This window comes from Hylobates moloch, unplaced genomic scaffold (genome assembly GCF_009828535.3).
Source record: "Hylobates moloch isolate HMO894 unplaced genomic scaffold, HMol_V3 SCAFFOLD_8, whole genome shotgun sequence".
Classification (NCBI taxonomy): domain Eukaryota; kingdom Metazoa; phylum Chordata; class Mammalia; order Primates; family Hylobatidae; genus Hylobates; species Hylobates moloch.
This window is the reverse complement of record NW_026652283.1, coordinates 64,255,945-64,270,455: the sequence shown is the minus strand read 5'-3', so window position 1 is coordinate 64,270,455 and position 14,511 is coordinate 64,255,945. Positions and strand designations below refer to the sequence as shown.

Sequence of the window (14,511 nt, the reverse complement as noted above, 5' to 3'; positions counted from 1 at the left end):
GCATCTTTAAAAAATGCAATTGCCATATGAATCAAAGGACAATTATCACAGGTTTTAGGACTCTTTACCAGAGTTGTTCACCATTTTGAAAAATTAGATTGGTGTTGGCCACAGCTCTAATGCTCTTTGAGTCACTAATACAACATTTCCCCATCAGTCCACCTGTGTGGCTGTTGCTTTCCTAGTGATTCTGTGGGAGGTGCACACTTCTGATGACCTCATTCCATCTGTTGGCACAACGCCTAAGTTTTTGCATGTTGTTTTTATTATAAATTACTTTTTGTTTTATTTCTACTTTATATTTTAATTAGAATATTTGTTATCTGTATATTTTACTTCAGAGTAGAAAAGAAGACATTGCAAAATACATTGTAAAAAGGAGGCAGGCATTGCATGTAATCATTCTGACATATTACAGTGAATTATAAAGTTAAGGTAGCAAAATTTACTCAATCATAAAACATTTCTAACTTACCTGTGAGGATTCAAGGGGCATTTCCCATCATCTAAAATCAGCAAGAAGACAAGAATGAATGATTTAAAAAAAAAGATGAAAGAGAGGGTCATTAAGGATAGAAATTATTGGGGAAAACCAGTAGACTGATTTTCAGGCGGGCTCATTATAAGGGGAATATTAGAAACAGTTTCTCACTGAAAGGTAGAAAGTGTTTTAGGCTAAATTAAACATTCGACAATATTTAACTCTAGAGTCCTCTCACTGTCTTCCTCCTTCCTTTCAGTAAATACATAAATCAATTTCTTTTGAGGGCATCTTGTGTCACTTGCCCTCAGCCCTTAGCTGGGCAAGCTAATCACATACACAAATCCAAACCAACAGAACAGTGGATGTTTTTCCTCCCTGATAGCATATTTTTATCCAAATGACAGATTTTCATAGTTGAATTTTCAGCTATGGCTGCAGCATTTTCCTCTTATTTGGCCATAGAAAATTTGAAAGCCTAAAATCAAGTTGGGAGAAGCCCAGGAAAAGAGCTCCCATCCCCAACAAATGAATGTATTTGTTATTAAAAATATTGGGGCATGAGTGGCCATTTGTCCTTCTCCACTGTTAGAGGGTCCCCTGGAAATGTCTCAAAGTCAAAGAAAGGACTTGGGGGAAACATCAAGATTAGAGTGATTCCTACATGATTATAGAGATTAAGGTCTAGGAGCTCTTGCCTCTGCCTTCTGGGTTTGGTTCAGCAAGCACACATTTTGCAGGGAGGGATTCACTGTAGCTCTCAGTACATCTCTTTGGTATTGAAGCAGAATACTGATCTTTGTCTATTGTCTTAGCCACTCACAGGAGAGTATATAAAGGAGATTTGGAAAAACAGCCTCAATGTTTTGGTAGCATTGTAAATGAAGAAAGAATAAGAGTAAAGAACACGTGGTTTTGCCTCTGAGCAGTTAAGAATAGGTGTTGAGACCTATGTCAACAATAGAGAAATTCAATGAGATCTCTTTCAGATATTTTAACATAGCCACTTTCAATTACCTTGATTTGAGCAATTAATGGTCTCTCTGATGCCCCTAGTTACTTCTATGAGGAGTGATGAAGAAGAGCCCCATTAGGTTATAAACAAAACTTTATGAACTTATAGGCAGGCTAAGTGTCTGGAGAAGATTGAGAAAGGATGTTTTAAACCTTAAGAGATGGGATGTTCCCGTCTTTAATTCCTAGACTAAAGTTCTTTTTCTGATGAACAGTCTGATGAACGCAGTTTCCCTTACAGAGAGTTTTCATCTATTTGGTCTTCTCTGTTTAAATCCTGCATCAACTTTACAAGTTTTCAGGAGAAAAAGCAAATCTCTTAGCTTATCACACCAGGTCACCAATACAGGGGCAGCTTCTTCTGCCCCTAACTTCATCTCCTGCCTCCTCCATAATCCCCTTTTGATTCAGATGCACTGAACTGCGAAACATACCATCTTCTCATTGATTTCACACTTTCATGTCTTTCTACATGCCATTTTCTCTGATGGAACTCTATTTCCATTTTCCCCTTGGCTAAATGCCTCTCATTCTTCAAAGCTAAGCTTGAAAAAGGCTTTCTGACCTGCCAGTCTGGTTTAGGCATCCCTAGTCTATGTTCTAATAATACCTAGGTTGTATTTGTGTCCTAACACACTTACCACACTTCACTACCAGCACTGATTTCACCTGTCTCCCCTACTGGATTTTTCCTTCCTTAATATCAGAAACCATCATTATGAGTCTCACACTCTAACAGAGCTGATGAATAAATGACTGCTACATGAAGAAATGAGTGAAGTAAGGAAGCATAACACCTTTCTAATTAGCTTTAGTGATAGCCTAGGGTACTTAGACCAGAGGCCCCAAATGCCAAACTGCAAAGTAGCCTCATTTGAATTTTGGGAGAGGGCTTTTGAGAAATTCAGATTTCCGCACCCACTCCCAAGTCTCCCCATAGAAGGATCTATATTTTTAGGAAGTTCCCTAGGTGATTCTAATGGACAGTCAGTTCTCAAGATCACTTATCTTGGCTTTATTTTCTTTTAATGCAAATATTTTCCAACATGAACTACTGAAGTTGTGGTTTTTCCCTCCCCACCCTAAATTACATGAAAGAAAAAAAGCAAAGAGAAGACTATTTCCTATTTACCTTTTTGTCTGAAACGCTTTCTTAGCAAAGCCAGGAGCGTCCCACCCATTATCAGACCTGTCGTAGAAGCCACCGCTCCACCAAAGTAAGTCAGGGCTTCCTGGACAGTCAACGGTCCTGCTGCAAAACAAACACACACACATGCAAGACATAAGAAGTATAGTATGCAAAAGACTAGTCTTTCTCTCCCAGAAAGTTTTCAAGAACTCTAAGATGTGAGATCAAGTAGGATCACCAAAGGTCCTGGGAATGCCGACAAGCTAACATGAAAGAATATCTCGAATTCATAAATCCACTGCAACAGAATGGGAAGTGGGGCCTTATTTTATTCCTAAGGCTTAAATATAAACTCTAATTTCCAAAGGAATCAGGGTGAGGACCCAATAAAAGGAATTAAATTGTAGACACAAGAAGCCTATACATGTAAGTTTGGGCAAATAAAATAAAAGTGGGGCCTTAATTTATTCCTAAGGCTTAAATATAAACTGTAATTTCCAAAAGAATTAGGGTAAGTTCCCAATAAAAGAAATTAAATTATAGACATAAGAAGCCTATACGTGTAAGTTTAGGCAAATAAAATAAACTGTGCATGATTTTTTTGGCAAAGATTCAGTTATGTAACAAAAGGTAGTCAGAACAAGCTATGAGGGGAAAAAATAGGGGGCTGAACTACACCTTGCAAACAGATGGAACTTAAGGAAGATCTGCTAGGAGGTTTTTAGAGTTAGGTGGTAAGCAAAGGTCTTCTGAGATAATAAATTAGAAATCTGCATGAAATAACTCCCAGTTTAAAACATTTTGAAACTTCAAGGTCTGTTAAACAGAGATTATAATGAAGCGAAAGGTTTCATTTCACAAATTCGACACTGAAAAGGAGGGGTGATTACCTACACAGTCACTGGATTTAATTTCCACTGCTCTATAAGGCAAGGAGATTCTGCCTGATTCATTGTGAAACACTTATTAAGCAGGGGGAAACCCAGGGATGGAAAGCAAGACCACTATGAGAAAGACACAGAGAAGAAACACTGATTTTGTTATTTTCCACATCAAAGTGACTTCTTAACCCACATGAAAATTGTACCTTGGCAGGTTGGCATGGTAGTTGACCAGTGGCCATTCTCCTGGCATGCTGTTTGTTCAGAGCCATTAAGTAACTGGCCCTCTAGACAATGGAAAGAGCAGATTGATCCATAACTGAAGTTTCCCCAGAGGTTAGAGCAGTTCATCACTATTGGCTTATTAACATGTAGTTCTGAGCATTTCACAGCTGCAGAAAAGAAAGAATGCAAGAGAAACAACATGTGGATTGGAGGTGAAAGAGATTATAGTTTCTTTGGTAACCTAACATTGCCAATAAATGAGGCAGAATGTAAAAGGTCAGAAACGATATGAGCCACTTCTGATATTCACAGTAGCTCTTCTAACAGCACATATATGAAAATATTCTCTCAAAGGGTGATAGCCAAAGAACCAAGATGCAAAGACGGACACATAGTAGCATCTGACAAATACCTGCTAATGCGTTGATAAATCCTGCCTCCAAATATACTATTTACAAAATTTTAGTTCTTAAAAATACTATTAGTCCAAATGTTATTACTACATTTGTGATCAACTGGCATGTCAGTGTGTGTTTATTAAAATACTTAATAAGTGTTCAGCATTTCTGGACACTGGAAGTTTGAAAGAAGTAGACTGTCATCCTCCTTAAACTACATTTTCAGGGAACTTCAGGGTTATTCTTTCTAATATATGGATAGGAAATTAAAGGTCAGGAAATTAGATTTAATTCAAATAAATGTTATTTATCAGTAGTGACATTTGCAAAGCACTGTGCTATGTTTTGTGGGGGATACAAAAATGAAAGAAACGTAGGTCTCAGTGCTTTATGTGTAGGGTGATAGCTCTTCAGGAAATATCACATATGGCTTAACTTTTTATTTAGGTTCAAATTATTATGAAAATATGGAATGTTTATACTGTCACGTAATATGCAACTTTTAATTTACCAATTTCTATGGCAGGTTTTACATTTAATATGCCTATTTTTCTAACACATCTTGGACATCTGCAAATGTTTCTTCCTTTAAGTCTCTGAGTACTTGTGTATTAGCTTTAGCTTGTGACATGAGGAAGAGCAGAAGTAAATGCCTGTGACACATTACTTCTAATTGGGATTGGTGTGGATTTCATAGGGGAGATGACACTTGGATTAGTGGTTGTGGTTGGGTGAGACTTCAACATACAGGCACAATGGCTAGCTTGAGTACTTGCCGGAAGGCAGGTTCAGAACTGCCTGCTCTTTTTCACCTTACCTCTGCATGCTGGAGTTACTGCTGTCCATTGTCCTGAAGGTCTGCAGCTGAGAGTGCTGTCTCCTATGAGTGTGAATCCAGCGTTGCAGCCAAAATAACAAGTGGTATTAAAACCAAAAGTTCCCGGATGATGCCTACAATACATGGTTCCCTGCCCAGGAGTGGTGAGGGCTGGGCATTTCACCCCTGGACTAGGAAGTGATGCTATGCCTGTTGTGAGAAAATGTTTCAATTCAGAGAGCTCCCAATTAAAAGAAGTGTAACAGAGTTAAGGCTAATCTGGAATAACTGCTTTTCACTCCCTTCATAACAAGCGAGGCTCTAGCAAGAGCTATTTAAGGAAGTTAAGAAAAACTATCAGTGTCAGAGATAGAAAACCAGATGAGGAAAATTATTAAAAAGCATCCTTGAGGAGATGATTCTCCTGGCCAAGAGAAGAAATCAGGGGAGTCATTGTTATTGCTATTTTTAAAAGAAGCAAAAAATGGTACAGAAATATAAGAAATTCAGCAGAAAGCCAAATATACATGGGCCAACTGCCTGCCCAACCCTGCTTTATTGGGAAGTGGTACTGTTCTCTGACTAAAGGTCAATGTGAAAGTTGAAATTTACTGCAATGATTGCTTTCTGTCTCAAACTATTTCTTCCATTTGAATGATCCCACCAGCTGTGTCATTAACTTGCCATGTGGCAGGAAGATGATGATTGGCCTCTTTGCACCTCAATTCCTAGATTTGAAAAACTGGACCAGTGACTCTACCCCAGTATTATCTGTTTCTCTCAGCAATAAATTAATGGAGACCATTCAGTTCGCTCAACAAAGCCCTTTCAAAAAAAGAAGCCATGAAACAAAATTCCTGCTTAAGAATCAATATATCTTTTATTCACAAACATAAAAATATCCTGTCACTCCTTAGACATTTTAAAATCCTTCAGCTGTTTGCTAAACCCAAATAATGGTAATATACACAATTATCTAGTTCACATATAAGAACTAGATTATTGTTTGTTGTTGTGGAATAAATTTCCAAAAGTAGAACTGTCTTAGTAAGTGCATATTATTACCTTTGCAGGTTGGTGGAGTAGCTGACCATCTTCCAGAAGTTGTGCATTCCACATTATTGGGCCCCTCCAGCTTAAAACCCTTGTTACAAGAAAAATGGCAGGTGGAGCCAACACTGAATTCTCCACGAGTGTCAGAACAATCCAGGCTGCCCTGCTCTGGGGCAAAGAGTTCTGGGCACTTGATGGCTAGAGTATCAAATTAAGAGTGTCACAATCTCCAAGTTTATTCAGAAGTTCTGTGTTACACAAAGTTCATTCACTTATGTATTCAAAAAATATTTATTAAGAACCTATATTCCAGGTGTTTTGCTAGACAGCAGCATTCCACAACATATCATGTAGGTCATTTGCTGCAAGGGGCAGTGGGAGGATGGTGAGCTTACAGAGAGGAGTATAGGTACAAGTCATGAAGACAAAGAAGTCAAAGATTTAGGCAGCCATACTCAAGAACTTACAATGTCACCCTATTTTCTTTACACCGTCTGCTTCAGAGACCTTGTAGCCTGCCGCAGCAACCTCTAATTTGAATGGGTGCAATCCAGGATTTCATTTCCGCCCTTCCTCTTGCCTGAGACTACTTGCTCCCATATATCATGCCATCTCCTCAAATTCAACACACCTAAAACTGCAATGATTGCTTTCTGCCTCAAACTATTTCTTCCATTTGAATCTTCTCGCTAATTGTTTTGTTTATTTTGCTGTTGTATTTTAATACCACCCATCCAGATAACACAGGAAAACTCAAAACCTCCTGGTCAAGATAGATTAGTTTCTTGGAATTCCCTGAAGTGACTTTGTGTGTTATTGCTTCTGGTTCTTGGCTTACATTCCCCTGAGAATTTTTCCATTTTCATGGGGTAAAATCCCACTAATCCTCCAGGATTTAACTCGTAACCTGTCTGAAGACTCTGCTGATCACCACAGCCTGAACTCTTCTCCTCTGAATTCTTCAACTTTTTGTCTGAACTCATGTGCTGTCATGTCACATGTCATACCCTCCCTCTTCTACTGGATGGAAAGTATCTAAAACCCAAGAATCATTCATCCTTGAGTCTTCCATAATTCCCATCCCAGGATCTCAAGAGGCAGTGCTCAGTAACCATTTGCCAAGTGAATGAATAAATGAATTTAAATTTTAATTCACAATTTCCCCCCAAAAGTATTTTTACAAATTATTGCAGTTACATATTTTCTTAGCATTTTTCCTTTCTCCCCATTAGATTCTCTAATGTAAGACTATTATTTATCAATAAATGTGAGTTATTGACAAATGAAGTGACTATTCTTTCTTTAAATCTAAGGCTATTCTGAAAACAATACCTTGGTCAGATAAGTCTCATTTACTTAGCTAGTTTGATTTTTACAAACCTCTTCAAGACCTATGTGCTCCCTCATGGAAAACCAATGTACAGTATTTGGCTTTTACATACTGGCCCATGTATTTTTCAGTAACAAGCTATTCATTGAAGGATTATGGATTCTTATTGCATGAATCCATTCAAATAGCCAAAGTAACACAGTGAATTTCATTTCAGTACTCTGAAATTGTTGAGTAATTAACTTCATATCTGACACGTCAAGTCAATTTACTAAACATTTTTGAAACATGTCTACTGGTGTAAGTCCTAGACATGAAGTCATCTGTGAACATTTTCACAAAAATAACTTTTTCATAATCTCCCAGAATTACAACTTTAAACTGAAGAATATGTATAATGTCAGCTGCAGGAAAGCAGGGACCTTGTCAGTTCTTTGTACACTGTATCCCAGAGAACAGGGCGTGACACATAGGGGGAGTTCTACAAATACTTATGAGTTGAATGAATACAGTAATGAATACAATTTAATTTAAATGCATTCTAAAAGGTATTCCTACCTGGTTTGAAAAGAAACAAGAGGAATTACTGTTTTTAAAAATTAACTGAAGGGGGCCCTAGTATAAAATGAGAATTACTACAGCATTAAATTCATTTGGGGGATAGTGCTTTGGTTTCAGTCTTATCAGTCATGCTCAGCCAAGGTTACATATCCAGACTTTCATATTTATAAAAGTCTCTGAACCCTCTCAGGTAAAAATTAACCTTGATCCTTACATACTAAGAATTTGGCTCTGGATCATGTAAAAAAGCGGGTTTACCTGTTTGAGGGGCAGCCTAGATGAGTTACATGGAAGCCTAACCCAGATCTGGCATATGGTGGGCACTCAGCAAACATGGGATGAATGACATTTGTGGAGTTATCAAGGATGCTGCTGGAATGGACATTAGTGCAGATGCAGGAAAAGAGTTATACCCAGGAATGACTTTTGTGCATAACTTTGAGAAGTGGTCATATTCTTGAGCCTACTGTAAAACTTTGGCAAAAAAAAAAAACAACTCCTGAATAATTACAAAAATAGAAAACAGATAAGGGTTGCATTTATTGCATGCTTAGTGTTCTATTTTCACTGACTACCAAGGCAGTTCTATCACATATGGGTATTCATTGGTGTTTTTCTATAGTCCATCTAGTAAGTATACATGATTGCATCTGAATTCTTAAACATATTGATTTATATTATTTCAAATAGATTTAGTAAATTATCTGTTTCCTTTTATTATATCATTTTACTTGAGTTTGATAGAGTTTTCTCATAATTTTCTGGAAAGAAGATATACTTTAAATAATAAATGTAACTTAGTTGAATATTGTAAACTCAAACTTTAGAAATAAAACTAGGAAGCCCCACGGATTCAGAGAAATGTTGGGGGAATGAAGAAAAAAATGGAGATGTCAGCTGGGCCAGAGTTTTAGGGGGCACCAGTTCACCATATTTTAGGACATGAGTAACTAGGCACATGGCAGAAGTGCAGAGTTGAGTTTGGGACTTGGAACCAGGACCCCTTCCCACACAGTGAAAATAGACATTAGGAGTTGGGTTCAGCAGCCAAACATGGTCACCAGAGAGTCAATGACAGACAGTGTTAAGGGATTAGGAATTCAGCAGTCTGTATCATGAAAGTGGTCCAACAGGCAGGGACAGGAGGGATACAGAAACTGTGTACAAGCAATCCATCATGCAGGTGGCATCATCAAAATTGGTACAAGAACCTCAAGCACTGCTTAGGCTCATGAAAAGGACTTCAGGTCCTGAAGGGCAAAGGCAGAGACAAGGCTGAAAAATAACCGACCCTCTGTATCCAAGGGTTCTGCATCTATGTATTCAACTCATCGTGGATCAAAAACATTCAGAAAAAAATAAATTCTATAAAGTTCCAAAAAGCAAAACTTGAATTTGCCATGTGCTGAGTATGTTGAATCCATGCAGACAAAGTGATGCGTAGGCTTTGCATTAGGTATTATAAGTAATCTAAAGATGATTTAAAAGTCTAAAGGAGAATGTATGTACATTATATGCAAATATTATGCCATTTCATATAAGTGACTTGAGCATCTGAGGATTCTGGTATCTGCAGGGAGTCCTGGAACCAATTCCCCCTGCAGATACTGAGGAACAACTAGGCAGAGGCCACATCCCAGAGGGCCCAGGGAACTGGCATTCTAACTAAAGTGGAACTGTCTGTAGAGCCATCCCCCAAAATGAAATCTCACATTGCACTCTGAAGAGACAGCTTGAGAACTCCACCTGCCACACTGCCTCTGCTTACTTGGAGGCCCCTGAGTCCATCTGATGTATCCTAGAACTCTGCAAAACACTATGTGAAAATTGGGGTTCTAGGGGGCAGTGCTGAGGGTTAAAAATTAATGGGTTCAGGCATATGGGAAAATAAGAGGAAGCATTTGCCTAAATTTAGAGCATAAATTTGGAGAACGAAGTAGAAATACAAGTGCAAAAACCAGGGCTCAAGATCAGGATCAGTCAAGGTTGATAATTCCAAGGGCCATAGTGGGTTAAAGCTGCTGTTCATGGTCAGGGTTGGGTCTTGACAGCAAGTGGGGACTGGGCCTGCAAGGTGGGAGGCAAATGACTCCTCCTGCAGAGAAAGGGGGGCTGGAAAGGAGTGAGGGGAAGCAAAGGCTTTAGAGATTACAGATTTAGCAGCCATGTTGGTTGCCTACATGATTTAAAATGTGAATGAGATTTTTAAAGGTTTTTAAAAAATATTCTTTAGCCTTAAAATTGGGAAAATAGAACTTATGACAATTGTCAATGGAATAAATGAATAAGAGAGTGAGGAATAAATGAATGAGTGAAAAAGCACAAGCCCAAATGCTATCCTCCATAAATGTTCTAGAATTCTCAGGGAACTTGTAGTATATCTTTTTGACAGCAGATGGTAGCATTTTATGTCTTTCACCCTACAGAATTCTTGGCCAGGGAAGCAACCTCAAAGAAGGTCTTGTCCACTCCTCTCCTTTTGGAATTGAGAAAATGGGAACCTAAGGGTGTGACAAGACTTTCCTAATGGCACATGACTTGGAGAGAGAGCAATACAAGTCTTTGGATATTAATCTAGTGCTCATTCCACAGGAAGTAATAAATAATATTTTAGCTGTTTTCGTGTAACACGAATAGATTTCTACCAACATATTCTCTCATCTGATCACCAGGCCCTGCCATTTCTAAAGTTCATTCGGCAGTTATAGCTGCAATCTGTGGAGTGGAAAACAGTAAATTCACAAGTGACTTACCCGGGGTTCAGAAGCTCTACCACTGGGTGATAGTGTAGTTCAGTGGTCAAAACACTAGCCCTATAATCAGACTAGGCCTGGGTTTGCATCATGTCTCCATACTTCTAGCTATATGACCTTTGCCAGCTACTTAACCTCTCAAAGTCTTAGTTTCTTCACCTTTAAAATGGGCATAGTAATAACCAACATAAGGGTTATTTGTGTGGATTGAATGTGATGATGCTTATGAAATAAGTGGTCCCACATTAAGTGATAATTATTACCAATTATCACTGGTCTCATTATTACTAACTCTACACTGAACAATACATTAGAACAATAGTACCTTTTGCAACTAAACAGGAGCTATGAACTAATTAATTCAGTGCACTTCTATTTTAGAACATAAAATATACTAGATACTTTGCCAGCCAGATGTCTCAGGAGAATTAAAGACAGATAAGATCTGGCCCCTGCCTTTGAGAATTCCACTAAATTACCAAAGCTTGTGTTTGAGTACATTTTACTGGTAAACGATCAGCTTCAATTCAACAGATATTTGTCACACACACCCATTTTTATTCTGTCTAGCTGCTGCAGGGGGTATAAAGATGAAGAAGGCACAGCTCCTGCCTTCAAGAAGCTTATATTCAATATAGAAGTGGAGAGAGGAGGGAAGTGCACACATAGTTATGCTAGGGTTAAATCTCACCCATCCCTAAATAAGGTCTGTGGCTGGGATTTAGTAGTGCTCAGTTGAAGGTGAGTGTAGGAATGAAGAAATGAAGAATGTAGCTGAAAAAGACTCTGTAAGGAAGTAAAACTTTCAGTGACATAGAGTTGAGCCTTTTCACTTACTAACAGTGTGACCCTGGACGAGTTATTTAACCTCTTTAAGCCTGTATCTCTTCCTTTTCTATAAAATGAGATGATACTGCCTTTCCTTATTATTTTAGAATTGTGGTAAACAGAAATGCTATAATGACATGAAAGCACTTCCTGAAACTGTGCAATTTTTTTTTTTTTTTTTGAGACGGAGTCTCGCTCTGTCACCAGGCTGGAGTGCAATGGCGCAATCTCAGCTCACTGCAACCTCCACCTCCCGGGTTCAAGCGATTCTCCTGCCTCAGCCTCCCGATTAGCTGGGACTACAGGCATGCACCACCACCCCCAGCTATTTTTTGTATTTTTAGTAGAAACGGGGTTTCACCATGTTGGCCAGGATGTTCTTGAAACTGTGCAATATTTAACTAAAGCTATTAAAATATTATTTAAAGAGAGGGAGAACTTTTTTTAATCTAGATTACCATTGTTGTTGAGAGTGTTGTTTGCTTCAGCTCAAGAACATTTTTATATAAATCCCTGATGATTCTCCATTCTCTGATGTCATCTTAAAAGCCATAAGAAAGGACAGACCCACAGCCTACCTTCACATGTTGGTGGGGAGTCTGTCCAGTGTCCTGATCGAGTACAATCCAATCTTTCTGGTCCAGACAAAGAAAATCCCTCATCACAGATGAATTGACAGGTGGATTTATAACTGGAACTTCCAAGAGGTTGGACACAGGTCATTGTTCCATTCTGAGGGCTTAGCAAAGGTGTGCAGGGAATGGCTATCATGGGCATGGCAGAGGAGAAAAGAAGAGATCATTTTATAATTCAGCAACCTGAACTCTGTAACTCTCTCCCTCTTTCTCTCTCTCTCTCTCTCTCTCTGTGTGTGTGTGTGTGTGTGTGTGTGTGTGTGTGAGATTAATATACAATGATGGTATTTGGCTAAAAGTGATTGTTTGAATTTCATGATGCTTTATCACCAGTTAGAGGTTGTAGAGGTATAAAATAGCTGCAGCTTACAGTTGATTGACATCCTAAAGTGCTCAATCACAAACAGCTTTAGAGGTGATTTTTAAAGGAAGCTGGTGCTCTGTTTGGGAGGATAGTGGTGCAACTCATTTTTGTTGCTTCTAGACAGGAGTGGAAGTGGTTTCTCCCTTGATACCTTCTTCAGAAACATCCCTAATGACTTTACCAGAAAACAATGACAAATGACTGGAAACACAGAAATGGAGGAAAATACTTTCTTCCCCCTTTCCCAACCAAGTGGTGGAATCTGCGTCCAAATTTTGGTTCTGCTACTTGCTAGCAATCTATCACTAGACAATAACCTTTCTGAGCCTCAGTTGCTTTATCTTCGAAATGGGAAAAAGGATAATCCTTGCATATGTGCCACATTTTCTTAATCCAGTCTATCATTGTTGGACATTTGGGTTGGTTCCAAGTTTTTGCTATTGTGAATTGTGCCGTAATAAACATATGTGTGCATGTGTCTTGATAGCAACATGATTTATAATCCTTTGGGTATATACCCAGTAATGGGATGGCTGGGTCAAATGGTATTTCTAGTTCTAGATCCCTGAGGAATCGCCACACTGTCTTCCACAATGGTTGAACTAGTTTACAGTCCCACCAACAGTGTAAAAGTGTTCCTATTTCTCCACATCCTCTCCAGCACCTGTTGTTTCCTGATTTTTTAATGATGGACATTCTAACTGGTGTGAGATGGTATCTCACTGTGGTTTTGATTTACATTTCTCTGATGGCCAGTGATGATGAGCATTTTTTCATGTGTTTTTTGGCTGCATAAATGTCTTCTTTTGAGAAGTGTCTGTTCATGTCCTTTGCCCACTTTTTGATGGGGTTGTTTGTTTTTTTCTTGTAAATTTGTTTGAGTTCATTGTAGATTCTGGATATTAGCCTTTGTCAGATGGGTAGGTTGCAAAAATTTTCTCCCATTCTGTAGGTTGCCTGTTCACTCTGATGGTAGTTTCTTTTGCTGTGCAGAAGCTCTTTAGTTTAATTAGACCCCATTTGTCAATTTTGGCTTTTGTTGCCATTGCTTTTGGTGTTTAGACATGAAGTCCTTGCTCCTAGGGTCATTTTTCAGCCACTGATTTAAACAGCATGAGGTTTCAAGAACACTTTCTATACCTTTCTCTTCCCTTCATTCCTTCCCCTCTCTAGCTACATTCCTTTCAATCTGATCAACTTGTCCAAAGATCTGGTTCTTTTCTTCTAGTTGAAAAGTATTTCTGTAGTAAGTGTGTATGTGGGGCTGGAGAGGACACAACTGAAGAAGCCTACAAACTGCAAGGACCTATGGGGGAAAGGGTGTGGGTGAGGACGTTGGTACCACAGAGCCCATTTCCAGCTCTTTTGTGGCTTTGCCTTCTGACAGCAGGGGTAGATGTGGAGGGGTGGGAGGACATTAAAAAGAGAAATTGTCTGATAACACTCTCTCAGAAGTATTACAACAGCGAGTGGATTGCACACCGCATGGTACCTTCCTGCCCAGCCCACATTTGGATATTTCACTTGATGTGCACCCGGCAACAAGAGGAGAAAGTTCACAGTAAATAAAGAACTAAAAGCAGAAGGGAACTGGAAGGTCACAGGAAGCCGTGGTGAGTGGCAACCTCCTTGCTGTGAAATACCCAGAGGCAGGACAGTATGGAGCAATGAACTGTAATCTGTGCCCTGCACCACCCAGGCTTGCCTGGAAGACTTTCAGTCACTGTGATCACTGTCCTCAGGGATTCCCAGTTCTTCCCACAACTTCCCCAAAGTTGTGTGGACTTTGTGATATGTCCAGACTTCAATATAGCCAGGATGAGCACTTAAGGGGCAAAGTCACAGCCCCGCCCTGTTCTCTCCAGACCCAGCTCTGAAGGTGCACCCAACCCTAAGTCCAGGGGCTTGCCATCCTGTCTGGTGCCTGGGGATGAAGGACATTTAATTCTGCTGTTTGCTTGTTCATTTGTTCATTCATTCATTCATTCACTGTTGACCTAGCTTAACAATGGGGTGTGTGTGTGTGTGTGTACGTGATTACG

At 39.2% G+C, this 14,511-nt stretch overlaps 1 protein-coding gene across 1 annotated transcript in view; it reads right to left on the bottom strand.

The window, feature by feature from the left end:
* The window catches only part of SELP (selectin P), a 40,396-nt gene that overhangs the window by 2,110 nt on the left and 23,775 nt on the right, over nt 1–14,511 (bottom strand). The window contains exons 10-15 of the mRNA XM_032161042.2: nt 12,049–12,234; nt 6,011–6,196; nt 4,946–5,155; nt 3,712–3,897; nt 2,628–2,747; nt 476–506 (exon numbers count right to left, since the gene is read on the bottom strand). Coding sequence (XP_032016933.1) covers nt 476–506; nt 2,628–2,747; nt 3,712–3,897; nt 4,946–5,155; nt 6,011–6,196; nt 12,049–12,234 — 919 coding nt within the window. The remainder of the gene's footprint in view (nt 1–475; nt 507–2,627; nt 2,748–3,711; nt 3,898–4,945; nt 5,156–6,010; nt 6,197–12,048; nt 12,235–14,511) is intronic.